This window comes from Oncorhynchus keta, unplaced genomic scaffold (genome assembly GCF_023373465.1).
Source record: "Oncorhynchus keta strain PuntledgeMale-10-30-2019 unplaced genomic scaffold, Oket_V2 Un_contig_8036_pilon_pilon, whole genome shotgun sequence".
Lineage (NCBI taxonomy): Eukaryota > Metazoa > Chordata > Actinopteri > Salmoniformes > Salmonidae > Oncorhynchus > Oncorhynchus keta.
In genome coordinates, this window is record NW_026289817.1 from 94627 (window position 1) to 109115 (window position 14489).

Below are 14489 nucleotides of genomic sequence, written 5' to 3' on the forward strand. Positions count from 1 at the left end.
CATTTCTCAATTTGCAGTATGTAAGCCAGCCAGATGTGCAGCCAGACTTATTAGCCACTCCTTTTGCCCCATCTATTTCAAACATACAGTTTTTAAATTCCTCATCAATCCATGGAACAGTTCTAACAGTCAGTACATGTTTATCAATAATTGGAAGAAGCAATTTCATCTGGTAAAAACAGGTAAACACATTATAAGGCAACAATATAAGACAATGGGATCACTGTGTATGTTCTCTGATGAATTATAGGTCAATGAGATGTGAAATATCAATATACACGCTAAGAGAAGTAATTTCTCTCCTGTGTGGATTCTCTAATGACGTTTAAGTGATTGTTATGAGTAATATGTTTTCCCAAAGTCTAAGCTTTTGTAAGCTTTCTCCTCTGTGTCATGCTCTTTCAGGCTTCCTAAATGGGCAAAAGCTTTGCACCCTGGGAGGAGTGGTAATGCATCTCCCCTGTGTGTATCATCTTGTGCTGTTTCAGGGTCCCTAACCGGTTAAAACACTTGCCACACTGGGAGCAGTGGTACGGCTTCTCCCCTGTGTGTATTCTCTCGTGCTGTTGCAGGGCCCCTAACTGGGTAAAACACTTGCCACAGTGGGAGCAGTGGTAAGGCCTCTCTCCTGTATGTATTCTTTCATGTATTTTCAGATCCCTGCCCCGTTGAAACACTTGCCACACTGGGAGCAGTGGTAAGGCCTCTCTCCTGTATGTATTCTTTCATGTATTTTCAGATCCCCTGCCCCGTTGAAACACTTGCCACACTGGGAGCAGTGGTAAGGCCTCTCTCCTGTATGTATTCTTTCATGTATTTTCAGATCCCCTGACCAGGTGAACAACTTGCCACACTGGGAGCAGTGGTAAGGCTTCTCCCCTGTGTGTATTCTCTCGTGCAGTTTCAGGGTCCCTAAGTGGGCAAAACACTTGCCACACTGGGAGCAGTGGTAAGGCTTCTCCCCTGTGTGTATTATTCTGTGTATTTTCAGACCCCCTGCCGAGTTGAAACACTTGCCACACTGGGAGCAATGGTAAGGCTTCTCCCCTGTGTGTATTCTCTCGTGCTGTTTCAGGGCCCCTACGTGGTTAAAACACTTGCCACACTGGGAGCAGTGGTAAGGCTTCTCCCCGGTGTGTATTCTCTCGTGCTGTTTCAGGGTCCCTAACCGGTTAAAACACTTGCTACACTGGGAGCAGTGGTAAGGCTTCGCCCCTGTGTGCACTCTCTCGTGTCGTTTAAGCTCACTTAAGTGGTTACAACCCTTTCCACAGTGGGAACACTGGTGTCTTCTTGCTAGTTGGGACGTCCCTGGCTCTGGTTCCTCCGAGTCTGTTTTTTCTCCTGCCAAAGATAGTGTTATTTTTAAATAGAGACCCGAATGAAACCACATGATAAAACAACCTTGCTACGAGGGTAAATCCTAATCAGATCCCTCAATAACCTAAGGCCAGTTTTAACAATCTTAGTGTGATTTTAAAACAAATGTTGTAGAGTTTACTGGTAATTACTGATAATGTTTACATTACTTATTTATTCATTCTGTTTTCGTCAGAACACAAAAACTAAACAGTTCTCGTCACTGGATTCCAATCGAGCAGGTAGTTCTAAATATATAACTTTCATAGCTGTATGATACAGAATGCGACCTACAGTCGTGGCCAAAAGTTGAGAATGAAAAATATTAATTTCCACAAAGTTTGCTGCTTCAGTGTCTTTAGATATTTTTGTCAGATGTTACTATGGAATGCTGAAGTATAATTACAAGCATTTCATAAGTGTCAAAGGCTTTTATTTACAATGACATGAAGTTGATGCAGAGTCAATATTTGCAGTGTTGACCCTTCTTTTTCAAGCCCTGTGCAATCCGCCCTGGCATGCTGTCAATTAACTTCTGGGCCACATCCTGACTGATGGCAGCCCATTCTTGCATAATCAATGCTTGGAGTTTGTCAGAATTTGACCACAAGGTTCTCAATGGGATTAAGGTCTGGGGAGTTTCCTGGCCATGGACCCAAAATATGGATGTTTTGTTACCCAAGCCACCATTCTTTATGCATGGCTGTGTTCTTAGGCAACATTGTGAGTGAGCCCACACCCTTGGCTGAGAAGCAATCCCACACATGAATGGTCTCAGGATGCTTTACTGTTGGCATGACACAGGACTGATGGTTGCGCTCACCTTGTCTTCTCCGGACAAGTTTTATTCCGGATGCCCCAAACAATCGGAAAGGGGATTCATCAGGGAAAATTACTTTACCCCAGTCCTCAGCAGTCCAATCCATGTAACTTTTGCAGAATATCAGTCTGTCCCTGATGTTTTTCCTGGAGAGAAGTGGCTTCTTTGCTGTCCTTCTTGACACCAAAGTCTTCGCTTCACTGTGCGTGCAGATGCACTCACACCTGCCTGCTGCCATTCCTGAGCAAGCTCTGTACTGTTGGTGCCCCGATCCCACAGCTGAATCAACTTTAGGAGACGTCCTGGCTCTTGCTGGACTTTCTTGGGCGCCCTGAAGCCTTCTTCACAACAATTGAACCGCTCTCCTTGAAGTTCTTGATGATCCGATAAATGGTTGATTTTGGTGCAATCTTACTGGCAGCTTATATCCTTGCCTGTGAAGCCCTTTTGTGCAAAGCAATGATGACGGCACCTGTTTCCTTGCAGGTAACCGTGGGTGACATATGAAGAACAATGATTCCAAGCACCACCCTCCTTTTGAAGCTTCCAGATTTGGGGGATTCAGTGCATTTGCATGGAAAAGAGGGACTTTGCAATTAACTGTTCCATCGATGTGGATAGGGGTGTTCCCTCTGCTGTTTCCTGAAGTCCACAATCATCTCCTTAGTTTTGTTGACATTGAGTGTGAGGTTATTTTCCTGACACCACACTCCGAGGGCCCTCACCTCCTCCCTGTAGGCCGTCTCGTCGTTGTTGGTAATCAAGCCTTCCACTGTTGTGTCGTCCGCAAACTTGATGATTGAGTTGGAGGCGTGCGTGGCCACGTAGTCGTGGGTGAACAGGGAGTACAGGAGAGGGCTCAGAACGCACCCTTGTGGGGCCCCAGTGTTGAGGATCAGCGGGGTGGAGATGTTGCCTACCCTCACCACCTGGGGAGGCCCGTCAGGAAATCCAGTACCCAGTTGCACAGGGCGGGGTCGAGACCCAGGGTCTCGAGATTGATGACGAGCTTGGAGGGCACTATGGTGTTAAATGCCGAGTTGTAGTCGATGAACAGCATTCTCACATAGGTATTCCTCTTTTCCAGATGGGTTAGGGCAGTGTGCAGTGTGGTTGAGATTGCATCGTCTGTGGACCTATTTGGGCAGTAAGCAAATTGGAGTGGGTCTAGGGTGTCAGGTAGGGTGGAGGTGATATGGTCCTTGACTAGTCTCTCAAAGCACTTCATGATGACGGAAGTGAGTGCTACTCGTTTAGCTCAGTTACCTTAACTTTCTTGGGAACGGGAACATTGATGGCCCTCTTGAAGCATGTGGGAACAACAGACTGGGATAAGGATTGATTGAATATGTCCGTAAACACACCAGCCAGCTGGTCTGCGCATGCTCTGAGGGCGCGGCTGGGGATGCCGCCTGGGCCTGCAGCCTTGCGAGGGTTGACACGTTTAAATGTTTTCCTCACGTCGGCTGCAGTGAAGGAGAGACCGCATGTTTTAGTTGCGGGCAGTGTCAGTGGCACTGTATTGTCCTCAAAGCGGGCAAAAAGTTATTTAGTCTGCCTGGGAGCAAGACATCCTGGTCCGTGACGGTGCTGGTTCTCTTTTTGTAATCCGTGATTGACTGTAGACCCTGCTATTTCTATTTGTAATGAAGCCCTTTTGTGGGGAAAAACTCATTCTGATTGGCTGGGCCTGGCACCGCAATGGGTGGGCTTATGCCCTCAAGGGCCCACCAATGGCTGCTCCCCTGCCCAGTCATGTATTTGGGCCTAATGTATTTATTTACAATAAATGACTTATATGAGCTGTAAATCGTTGACATGGCTGTTTATATTTTGGTTCAGTATACACACAGACACTGTGCATTCGTTAAGTATTCAGACCTCTTCACCTTTTCCAAATGTTGTTACATTTCAGCATTATTCTAAAATTGATTAAATTGTTTTTCCCCCCTCGCCAATCTAAACTCAGCAAACAAAGAAACGTCCTCTCACTGTCAACTGCGTTTATTTTCAGCAAACTTAAGACGTGTAAATATTTGTTGGAACATAAGATTCAACAACTTACATAAACTGAACAAGTTCCACAGACATGTGACGAACTGAAATGGAATAACGTGTCCCTGAACAAGGGTGGGGGTGTCAAAATCAAAAGTAACATTCAGTATCTGGGGCGGCAGGGTAGCCTAAGGGTTAGAAAGGTTGCAAGTTCATATCCCCGAGCTGACAAATCTGTCGTTCTGCCCCTGAACAGGCAGTTAACCCACTAGGCCGTCATTGAAAATAAGAATTAGTTCTTAACTGACTTGCCGAGTTAAATAAAGGTTAAATAAAACAAATAAAACATCTGGTGTGGCCACCAGCTGCATTAAGTACTGCAGTGCATCTCCTTCTCTGCACCAGATTTGGCAGTACTTGCAGTGAGATGCTACCTTCCGGTCTTGCAGGAAATCACGCACAGAACGAGCAGTATGGCTGGTGGCATTGTCATGCTGGAGGGTCATGTCAGGATGAGCCTGCAGGAAGGGTACCACATGAGGGAGGAGGATGTCTTCCTGTAACGCACAGCGTTGAGATTGCCTGCACTGACAACAACCCCAGTCTGATGACGGCCCCTCAACCTCCAAATCGATCCCGCTCCAGAGAAACGCGAATCCGACCATCACCCCTGGAGACAAAACCGTGACTGTCAGTGAAGAGCACTTTTTGCTCCTGTCTGGTCCAGTGACGGTGGGTTTGTGCCCAGAGGCGACGTTGTTGCCGGTGATGTCTGGTGAAGACCTGCCTTACAACAGGCCTACAAGCCCTCAGTCCAGCCTCTCTCAGCCTATTGCGGACAGTCTGAGCACTGATGGAGGGATAGTGAAGTCTAACAAAACAGCCTAAACAATATTTTTATCATCATCAATTTCTCTCAGCCAATCAGTCATTTTTTAGTGCTGTGTTTATTGAATGTCCTTCCCTATAAGCCTGATCACAGCTTTCCTCAGTATTAGTTAATTAATTAACAGTGTCTAGAGTTTAGTTTGCCTGTTCAACAGTCTTGTAAAGATGGGGGGGGTTGACTGAGACAGGCAATGTAATATCCATCATGTTTTAAGGAAAAGTATTTGTAAAACAAGAACCTTTACATTGGATCATCTTGAAAATTTCTCTCTCTAAAGTTAACTTTCATCAAGGTTTTATATGGTCTATTGGTTTCTCTCTTTTCATTGGCAGAATCCTTTTTCAGTGTTATGATATTCATAACATCCATATCCACCAGTCTATCTTCCTGTCAACTAACAGAACTCTGCTGGTTGTCCTGGTAACAGATACCAGTCCATCTTCATGTCAACTAACAGAACTCTGCTGGTTGTCCCGGGAACAGATATCAGTGGGCAGATCTATTTTATTTGTTCAAACTAAACTACAGCACTTACTTTGATGAGTCAAATCTGATCCTTTCATCTCTTCTCCTCCTCTCACAGTTCCACTCAGCCCCGTTGTTTTCCTGCAGTCCACCAGCAGCACAGACAACCTCTTCATACCCAACAGTAAGGTGCGACCGGGAGAGGCACGACACATGGACTCCGGGAGGGTGGAAGGGCTGGTGTTGTCCTAGTAACCATAAGAGGGGACACAGACACATATCATTATGGATGCTGATGTCACTGTTGTCATAAAGTGCTTTACAGAAACCCAGCCCAGACCCCGATAGAGCAAGCTGTATGCTAGACCAGACCAAGCTGTATGCTAGACCAGACCAAGCTGTACCATCTGGTGTTCTGATCTGGAGAGACTCTTCTCTGCCTCGTCAGCATCAGGATGTTGTTGAGGCTCCCCAGAGGATCCACCATAGTCATGTCTCTCTCCTGTGTGAATGAGAACATCAAACAGATGGTAAACTTATGATCTTCTATTACAATCACAGAGTCTTACAAGAGGCATGAATATGTCTAAAAAGGGCCTAAAATGGCCACTTTCATCTTGATTTCCTAAAAAAATATTTGTGATGCAAATGTAAAAGGGTTGTTCCACAAAATGGGTGCCTTTTTTATATTTTAAGTAGAACATATGCACCAATATTGACTTTTAAAAGACTGTTATACTAGATGAGGGGAACTTTAATGTCGAACACATGGAGAATTCAATACATCTCATTGAAAAGTCCCAAAAGTATATGAACCAATGGCAGATCGACCATTTAACAATTCCTACAGTAAGAATGCCCATTAAAAACCACTCATTAGTTCAACAACTGCATAGTTTGTGTCCCTGTTTTTAAGACAGTACTCACTGGTGTCAATCGGATCTTCTGTCTCCTCCTTTTTCACTCTCAAAACGTCTTCCTCCTTCACGTTTATTAAGATAGCATCCTCTTCCTCTCTAAAAGGTTCTTTCACTATAACAGCCTCCTCTTCCTCCTTTTTCATTCTGAAAGATTCTTTCTCCGTACAGCAGACCTCCTCTTCTTTAGCAAGGGAGTAGTTCAGTGAGCTCATGGTCGGGGATGTTAGCTAGCTAGCTAGCATTAGCGACTAGCCTAGTGCTAACCTCAGTATCAATCTTTAACAAGTTTGCAAATTGAACAAGCACATTAGGTTAAAGTTCACCAGTAGATACGTCAATCGAAATTTGTCTAAACACTGAGATTAGCTCATGTACAATAACATGGTCTAAAGAATCAAGCTCATGTACAATAACATGGTCTAAAGAATCAATCTTTCAGTTTTATGTTGTCGAGCAGGCTACGGAGGTGGTTGTAAGAGTTGGCGCCTTGTTGTTCCTGAAGAAGCGTCCCGTCCAGTCCGTTATACGTCACGCAAGAAGCATCACCTGAAAGACGCACATCGCCATCTGCTGGCTGGAGTGGGTAACGCAGTTTGGAAACAATAGGTACTACACTTTTTGTATTGGAAAGAACGTCATGATAATTTAACAATAAACAGATATATTTTCTCTTACGTCTTACAAATAATACTTTCCTGTACACAGACGTAGAAGCTTAATATGAATATGTAGATGATTAATAAATACTTCTACGAATAGGTAGTGTGTTAATACACATTTGTGTTAATACTCTGTTCATTTTTCACATTTTTTTTATTAGATGTGACCATACTATTCCCTTAAAGCCAAGCGCTATACGATACAAATCATACTGTAAACAATAGAGCAAATGCATCACATGCAACAGAATCAGCTGAATGAATTCACCCCTGATGATGCGTAGGAGTAGTATTTTTCCTCGACTCACCTGTGTCCCCGCACATTGACTCTGTTCCGGTACCTCCTGTATATAGCCTCCACATTGACTCTGTACTTGTACCTCCTGTATTTAGCCTCCACATTGACTCTGTTCCGGTACCTCCTGTATATAGCCTCCACATTGACTCTGTACTTGTACCTCCTGTATATAGCCTCCACATTGACTCTGTTCCGGTACCTCCTGTATATAGCCTCCACATTGACTCTGTACTGGTACCTCCTGTATATAGCCTCCACATTGACTCTGTTCCGGTACCTCCTGTATATAGCCTCCACATTGACTCTGTACTGGTAACTCCTGTATATAGCCTCCACATTGACTCTGTTCCGGTATCTCCTGTATATACCCTCCACATAGACTCTGTTCCGGTACCTCCTGTATATACCCTCCACATTGACTATGTACTGGTACCTCCTGTATATAGCCTCCACATTGACTATGTACCGGTCCCTCCTGTATATGGCCTCCACATTGACTCTGTACTGGTACCTCCTGTATATAGCCTCCACATTGACTCTGTTCCGGTACCTCCTGTATATAGCCTCCACATTGACTCTGTACCGGTACCTCCTGTATATAGCCTCCACATTGACTCTGTTCCGGTATCTCCTGTATATACCCTCCACATAGACTCTGTTCCGGTACCTTCTGTATATACCCTCCACATTGACTCTGTACCGGTCCCTCCTGTATATGGCCTCCACATTGACTCTGTTCCGGTACCTCCTGTATATAGCCTCCACATTGACTCTGTACCGGTAATACCTGTATATGGCCTCCACATTGACTCTGTACCGGTCCCTCCTGTATATGGCCTCCACATTGACTCTGTTCCGGTACCTCCTGTATATAGCCTCCACATTGACTCTGTACCGGTACCTCCTGTATATAGCCTCCACATTGACTCTGTTCCGGTATCTCCTGTATATGGCCTCCACATTGACTCTGTTCCGGTACCTCCTGTATATGGCCTCCACATTGACTCTGTACCGGTAATACCTGTATATAGCCTCCACATTGACTCTGTACTGGTAATACCTGTATACAGCCTCGCTACTGTTATTTTACTGCTTCTCTTTAACATAAATTATTTGTATTTTATACATAACACTTATTTTTCTTAAAACTGCATTGTTGGTTAATTAAGGGCTTGTAAGTATTTCACTTGTATTTTGATTTCATTCATACATTTCTTACATTAATTTATTAATATAGAAAATATAAATATTGAAAATATAAATGTTTCAACTTTTATATATATTGTTGAATATTTATTGAACCTCGTTCTCCGGTGTGCCAGCACGACACGGGGATTCTTTAGCTAAATAGCCCAGTACTGTAGCCTACTCCAGACCGTCACGTTGTACAGGGCCATATTTTCCATCCTAACGGAAATGCAGAGGGTTTTTAGTTTTTTTTTGTAATATAAACACCATAATATTAACTTCTTGGGATAGGGGGCAGCATTTTCATTGTTGGATGAATAGAGTGAATAGAGTGCCCAGAGTGAACTGCCTCCTACTCAGTCCCAGATGCTAATATATGCATATTATTATTAGTATTGGATAGAAAACACTCTGAAGTTTCTAAAACTATTTGAATGATGTCTGTGAGTATAACAGAACTCATATGGCAGGCAAAAACCTGGGAGAAAATCCAAACAGGAAGTGGGTGAGAGCTGTTTGACTAAGGGGTCTGGCAGCAGCCTCGTTCTCAGTCACGCGCATTTCACATGAGGCATCTCTCGTTCCATTGCTTTTCTACAGACAATGGAATTCTCCGGTTGGAACATTATTGAACATTTATGATAAAAACATCCTAAAGATTGATTCTATACTTAGTTTGACAAGTTTATTCGACCTGTAATATAACTTTTTGAACTTTTCGTCCGACTGGACCAGAACGCGTTTTTGGATTTTTTTTTTACCAAACGCCCCAAGAAAAGAAGCTATTTGGATATAAATGGACATAAATCATGGACATTATCGAACAAAACAAGCATTTATTGTGGAACTGATCATCAAAGGTAAGTGAATATTTATAATGCTATTTATGACTAATGTTGACTACCCAACATGGCGGATATTTCTCTGGCTGGTTTAGGCTCTGAGCGCCGTTCTCAGATTATGCTTTTTCAGTCAAGTTTTTTAAAAATCTGACACAGCGGTTGTATTAAGAAGAAGTGTATCTAAAGTTCCATGCATAACACTTCTATTTTCATCAACATTTATAATGAGTATTTCTGTGAATTTATGTGTCTCTCTGCACAATCACCGCATCTTGGAACTACTGAATGTAACGCGCCAATGTAAAATGAGATTTTTTTTATAAATATTAACTTTATCAAACAAAACATACATATATTGTGTAACATAAAGTCCTATGATTGTCATCTGATGAAAATCATCAAAGGTTAGTGATTCATTTTTATCTCTATCTGTGCTTTTTGTGGCTCCTCTCTTTGGCTGGAAAAATGGCTGCGTTTTTCTGTGAGTTGGTGGTGACCTAACATAATCGTTTGTGGAGCTTTCGCTGTAAATCATTTTTGAAATCAGACACTGTGGCTGGATTAACGAGAAACTTATCTTTAAAATGGTGCCTAATACTTGTATGTTTGAGAATTTTGATTTATGAGATTTCTGTAGATTTTTATTTGGCTGAAATTTCATTGGCTGTTGGCGAGGGGTTCCGCTAGCGAAACTGGGTTCAGGATAACCTGTTTGGAATAGCCCCCCCTTTTCTCAATTTCCACCTGAAGACATACCCTAATCTAACTACTACCTGTAGCTAAGTCCCAGAAGAAAGGATATGCATATTCTTGGTATCATTTGAAAGGAAACACTCTGAAGTTTGTGTAAATGTGAATTGAATGTAGGAGAATATAACACAATAGATCTTGTAGAAGAAAATACAAGGAAATAAACAGCCAAACATTCAGATATGATGCTGGCGATAATTTCAAAGAAGAACATAAGAGGGCAACAGTATTTGTGCTACATGACATTGAGCATGAAGTCACCCAGGTGTCCCACACAAGTTGCCCAAATGTACCCTATTGGTCAAATTGGTACAGTGATATATTTTGATGCAAATAACGACATACAAAATACTAAAATTCTATTCTAACACCCCCCCTAACACACCCTCAGTCCTCTACACAATATTGTGCTGCTGATACCATAGCAGTCTCTTTCTGGTGGGCGGAACCCCAGTCCTAAACAGGTTCATCAAATTAATAAAGAAACATTTCTTGATATCAGTCTCATTTACATTGTTCTTACAAAAACAAGTTTTAAATTCTCTAGTACAGCCACTATTGAAGGCAATCAAATGCTTCTCAAAGATGCCCTCTGGTGGTCAAACTAGCACTTACTAGCATTATTGGTGACAGTGGTTGACACGTAAATAACATGCCATAGAATTCTGTGGCACCATGCAAGCTGTGCTGCAGTACGCTGCAACTTTTAAAGGACGAACCACTGTACTCCATATTCAATTCATGTTTTCTAATAAAAACACACAAATATATTTTTGAGTATACATTGTACAATATAAATTCATATGGTATAAACAAGAAAACACCTTCTCAGTCAACAATTAAAGAAAGACACTGGGAGCACTGTGTATGTTCTCTGATGCATTTTAAGAAGTCAAGGAGAAGTAATTATTCTCTCCTGTGTGAATTCTCACATGCTTTTTCAGCTTTCCCGAATGGTTAAAACGCTTTCCACACTGGGAGCAGTGGTAAGGCTTCTCTCCTGTGTGTATTCGCTCATGAGCTTTCAGGGTTCCTACTTGGCCAAAACTCTTTCCACACTGGGAGCAGTGGTAAGGCTTCTCCCCTGTGTGTAGTCGCTGGTGAACTTTCAGGGTTCCTAAGTGACTAAAACTATTTCCACACTGGGAGCAGTGGTAAGGCTTCTCCCCTGTGTGGATTCTCACATGAATTTTAAGTGACTGTGAAGAGTAATAGGTCTTCCCACAGTCTGAGCATTTGTAAGGCTTCTCCCCTGTGTGCAGTCTCATGTGCTCTTTTAGGTTTCCTGAATAGTTAAAACTCTTTCCACACTGGGAGCAGTGGTAAGGCTTCTCCCCTGTGTGTATTCGCTCGTGAGCTTTCATGTTTCCAAAGTGACTAAAACTCTTTCCACATAGGCAGCAGAGGTAAGGCTTCTCCCCTGTGTGAATTCTCATGTGACTTTTAAGTGAGTGTGATGAATAATATATCTTCCCACAGTCTGAGCATTTGTAAGGCTTCTCCCCTGTGTGTATACGCTCATGAGCTTTGAGGGTGTCTAACCGCTTAAAACTCTTCCCACACTGGGAGCAATGGAAAGGCTTCTCCACTGTGTGTATACGCTCATGAGCTTTGAGGGTGTCTAACCGCTTAAAACTCTTCTCACACTGGGAGCAATGGAAAGGCTTCTCCCCTGTGTGTATACGCTCATGAGCTTTGAGGGTGAGTAACTGCTTAAAACTCTTCCCACATTGGGAGCAATGGAAAGGCTTCTCCACTGTGTGTATACGCTCATGAGCTTTGAGGGTGTCTAACCGCTTAAAACTCTTCTCACACTGGGAGCAATGGAAAGGCTTCTCCCCTGTGTGAATTCTCGCGTGACTTTTAAGTGAGTGTGATGAGTAAAATGCCATCCCACAGTCTGAGCATTTGTAAGGCTTCTCCCCTGTGTGTATACGCTCATGAGCTTTGAGGGTGTCTAACCGCTTAAAACTCTTCCCACACTGGGAGCAAAGGAAGGGCTTCTGCCCTGTGTGTATTCCCTCATGTATTTTCAGGCTTCCTGACTTGGTAAAACTCTGTCCAATCTGGGAGCAGAGGTGTTGACTTGCTGGTTTGGACGTCTTTGGTTCGTCCAAGTTTGGTTTTCCTCCTGCCAAAGACAGAGTTTATTTTTAAGACAGAGCAGAATGAAATCTCCACATGATAAAACTGCCTTGCTATGAACTTTAAACCAAATCAGATCCCTCAATAACCTGAGGCCAGCTTTCAAACATTTCATCATTTAAAACCATTTTTGTGTGATTTTAAACAAATGTTGTAGAGCCTCCTAGTAATTACTGTTTACAATACTTATTTGTATTTCTGTTTTACTAGTCAGAACACAAAACACTAGACAGTCCTATGACACTCAAGACACAGACATCGCTAGATTCCTATCAAGCAAGTGGTTCTAAATATAGAACCTTCATAGCTGTATGATACAGAATGTGACCTACACACTTCCTTAAACATATAAGTAATTTAAAGTGGAAGTCCACAACTTGTTTTACGTCACAGATACAAAGCACATCAGTAACATCTCCCCGTTGTTGAAAGGGTTCGACACATTGCTGTTTAAATGGACCAATTTCTTATTTAGACGTTCACACATTTTGACTATCATTCATTTCATGATATTTTGGGTAAAGTAAAAAAGAATGTGAAATATTTGGGGTAGATGTTACAAAAAATATAAATATGTAAAGTGTTGGTCCCATGTTTCATGAGCTGAAATATCCCAGAATTCTTACATACGCACTAAAGCTTATTTCTCTCAAATTCGGTGCAAAATGTGTTTATATCCCTGTTAGTTAAAATTTCTCCTTTGCCAAGATAATCCATTTACCTGACAGGTGTGGCCTAATGTTGAACACTTTTTAGGTTACTCTATGATTCCATAAGTGTTATTTCATAGATTTGATATCTTCACTATTATTCTACAATGTAGAAAATAGTACAAATAAAGAAAAACCCTTGAATGAGTAGTTGTGTCCTAACTGTTGACTGGTAGTGTATATGGTCGATTCCGTGGGAAAGTCAACCTGAACATGTGTAACGGAGGTGAGAACGTGCCGTAAACTCACTCCACAGCTTGAAACGTCACAGATGGAGCTGTCCAACTGGTACCTTTTAAACTCACTCCACAGCTTGAAACGTCACAGATGGAGCTGTCCAACTGGTACCTTTTGTATCGCTCCATCGGTTCATTGTCAAGGAGAGTGGTCATATGTGATGAGAAGCAGAGGATCACTAGTTTGAGTCCAGTATGGGGACAGTGGAGGAAACTAAACTGTAAGCAACACACCGATGTCAATAAAGTTAATCAAAACTAGTTTTTCAACCACTCCACAAATGTCTTATTTCACTTATAATTCACTGTATCACAACTCCAGTGGGTCAGGAGTTTACATACACTAAGTTGACTGTGCCTTTAAACAGCTTGAAAAATTCCCGAAAATTATTATGTTATGGCTTTAGAAGCTTCTGATTGGCTAATTGACATCAATTGAGCCAACTGGAGGTGTACCAGTGGATGTATTTCAAAGGCCTACCTTCAAACTCAGTGCCTCTTTGCTTGACATCATGGGAAAATTAAAAGAAATCAGCCAAGACATCAGAAAAAAAAATGTAGACCTCTACAAGTCTGGTTCATCATTGGGAGCAATTTCCAAACGCCTGAAGGTACCACGTTTATCTGTACAAACAATAGTACGCAGGTATAAACACCATGGCACCACGCAGCCTTCATACTGCTCAGGAAGGAGACGCGTTCTGTCTCCTAGAGATGAAACGTTTGACCCAAGTTAAATCATTTAAAGGCAATGCTACCAAATACTAATTGAGTGTATGTGAACTTCTGACCCACTGGGAATGTGATGAAAGAAATAAAAGCTGAAATAAATCTCTCTACTATTATTCTGACATTTCACATTCTTAAAAATAAAATGGTGAACTAACCTAAAACAGGGAAATTTTACTATGATTAAATGTCAGGAATTGTGAAACTGAGTATAAATGTATTTGGCGAAGGTGTATGTAAATGTCCGACTACAACTGTACATTTGCATGTTTACCACGTTCTGTAGATGAGACGTTAATGAAGCAATGCAGAACACATTGAAGTGTCTGGAGTTTTGTCTGCCGCTTCAAAAGTCTTGTAAAGATGGGGGTTGACTGGGACAGGCAATGTAACATCCAGAATCATAAAACACGGGACGAGATGTTAAAAACTGTCCAGTGTGCCAATAGATGGAATGCACTCACATGAGATTTGCCGTGATGTT

At 42.2% G+C, this 14489-nt stretch overlaps 3 protein-coding genes across 4 annotated transcripts in view; 1 reads left to right on the plus strand and 2 right to left on the minus strand.

Annotated features, from left to right (window-relative positions):
- LOC127926659 (piggyBac transposable element-derived protein 4-like) overlaps positions 1-6875 on the minus strand; it is a 68227-nt gene extending 61352 nt beyond the window's left edge. Inside the window, exon 1 of the mRNA XM_052512149.1 lies at positions 6456-6875. Within this exon, the coding sequence (XP_052368109.1) occupies positions 6456-6660 (205 nt within the window). The 5' untranslated portion in view covers positions 6661-6875. The remainder of the gene's footprint in view (positions 1-6455) is intronic.
- LOC127926661 (uncharacterized) overlaps positions 1-14489 on the plus strand; it is a 43702-nt gene that overhangs the window by 16728 nt on the left and 12485 nt on the right. The window lies entirely within an intron of this gene.
- LOC127926657 (zinc finger protein 883-like) overlaps positions 10574-14489 on the minus strand; it is a 61881-nt gene continuing 57965 nt past the window's right edge. Inside the window, exon 6 of the mRNA XM_052512146.1 lies at positions 10574-12316. Within this exon, the coding sequence (XP_052368106.1) occupies positions 11070-12316 (1247 nt within the window). The 3' untranslated portion in view covers positions 10574-11069. The remainder of the gene's footprint in view (positions 12317-14489) is intronic.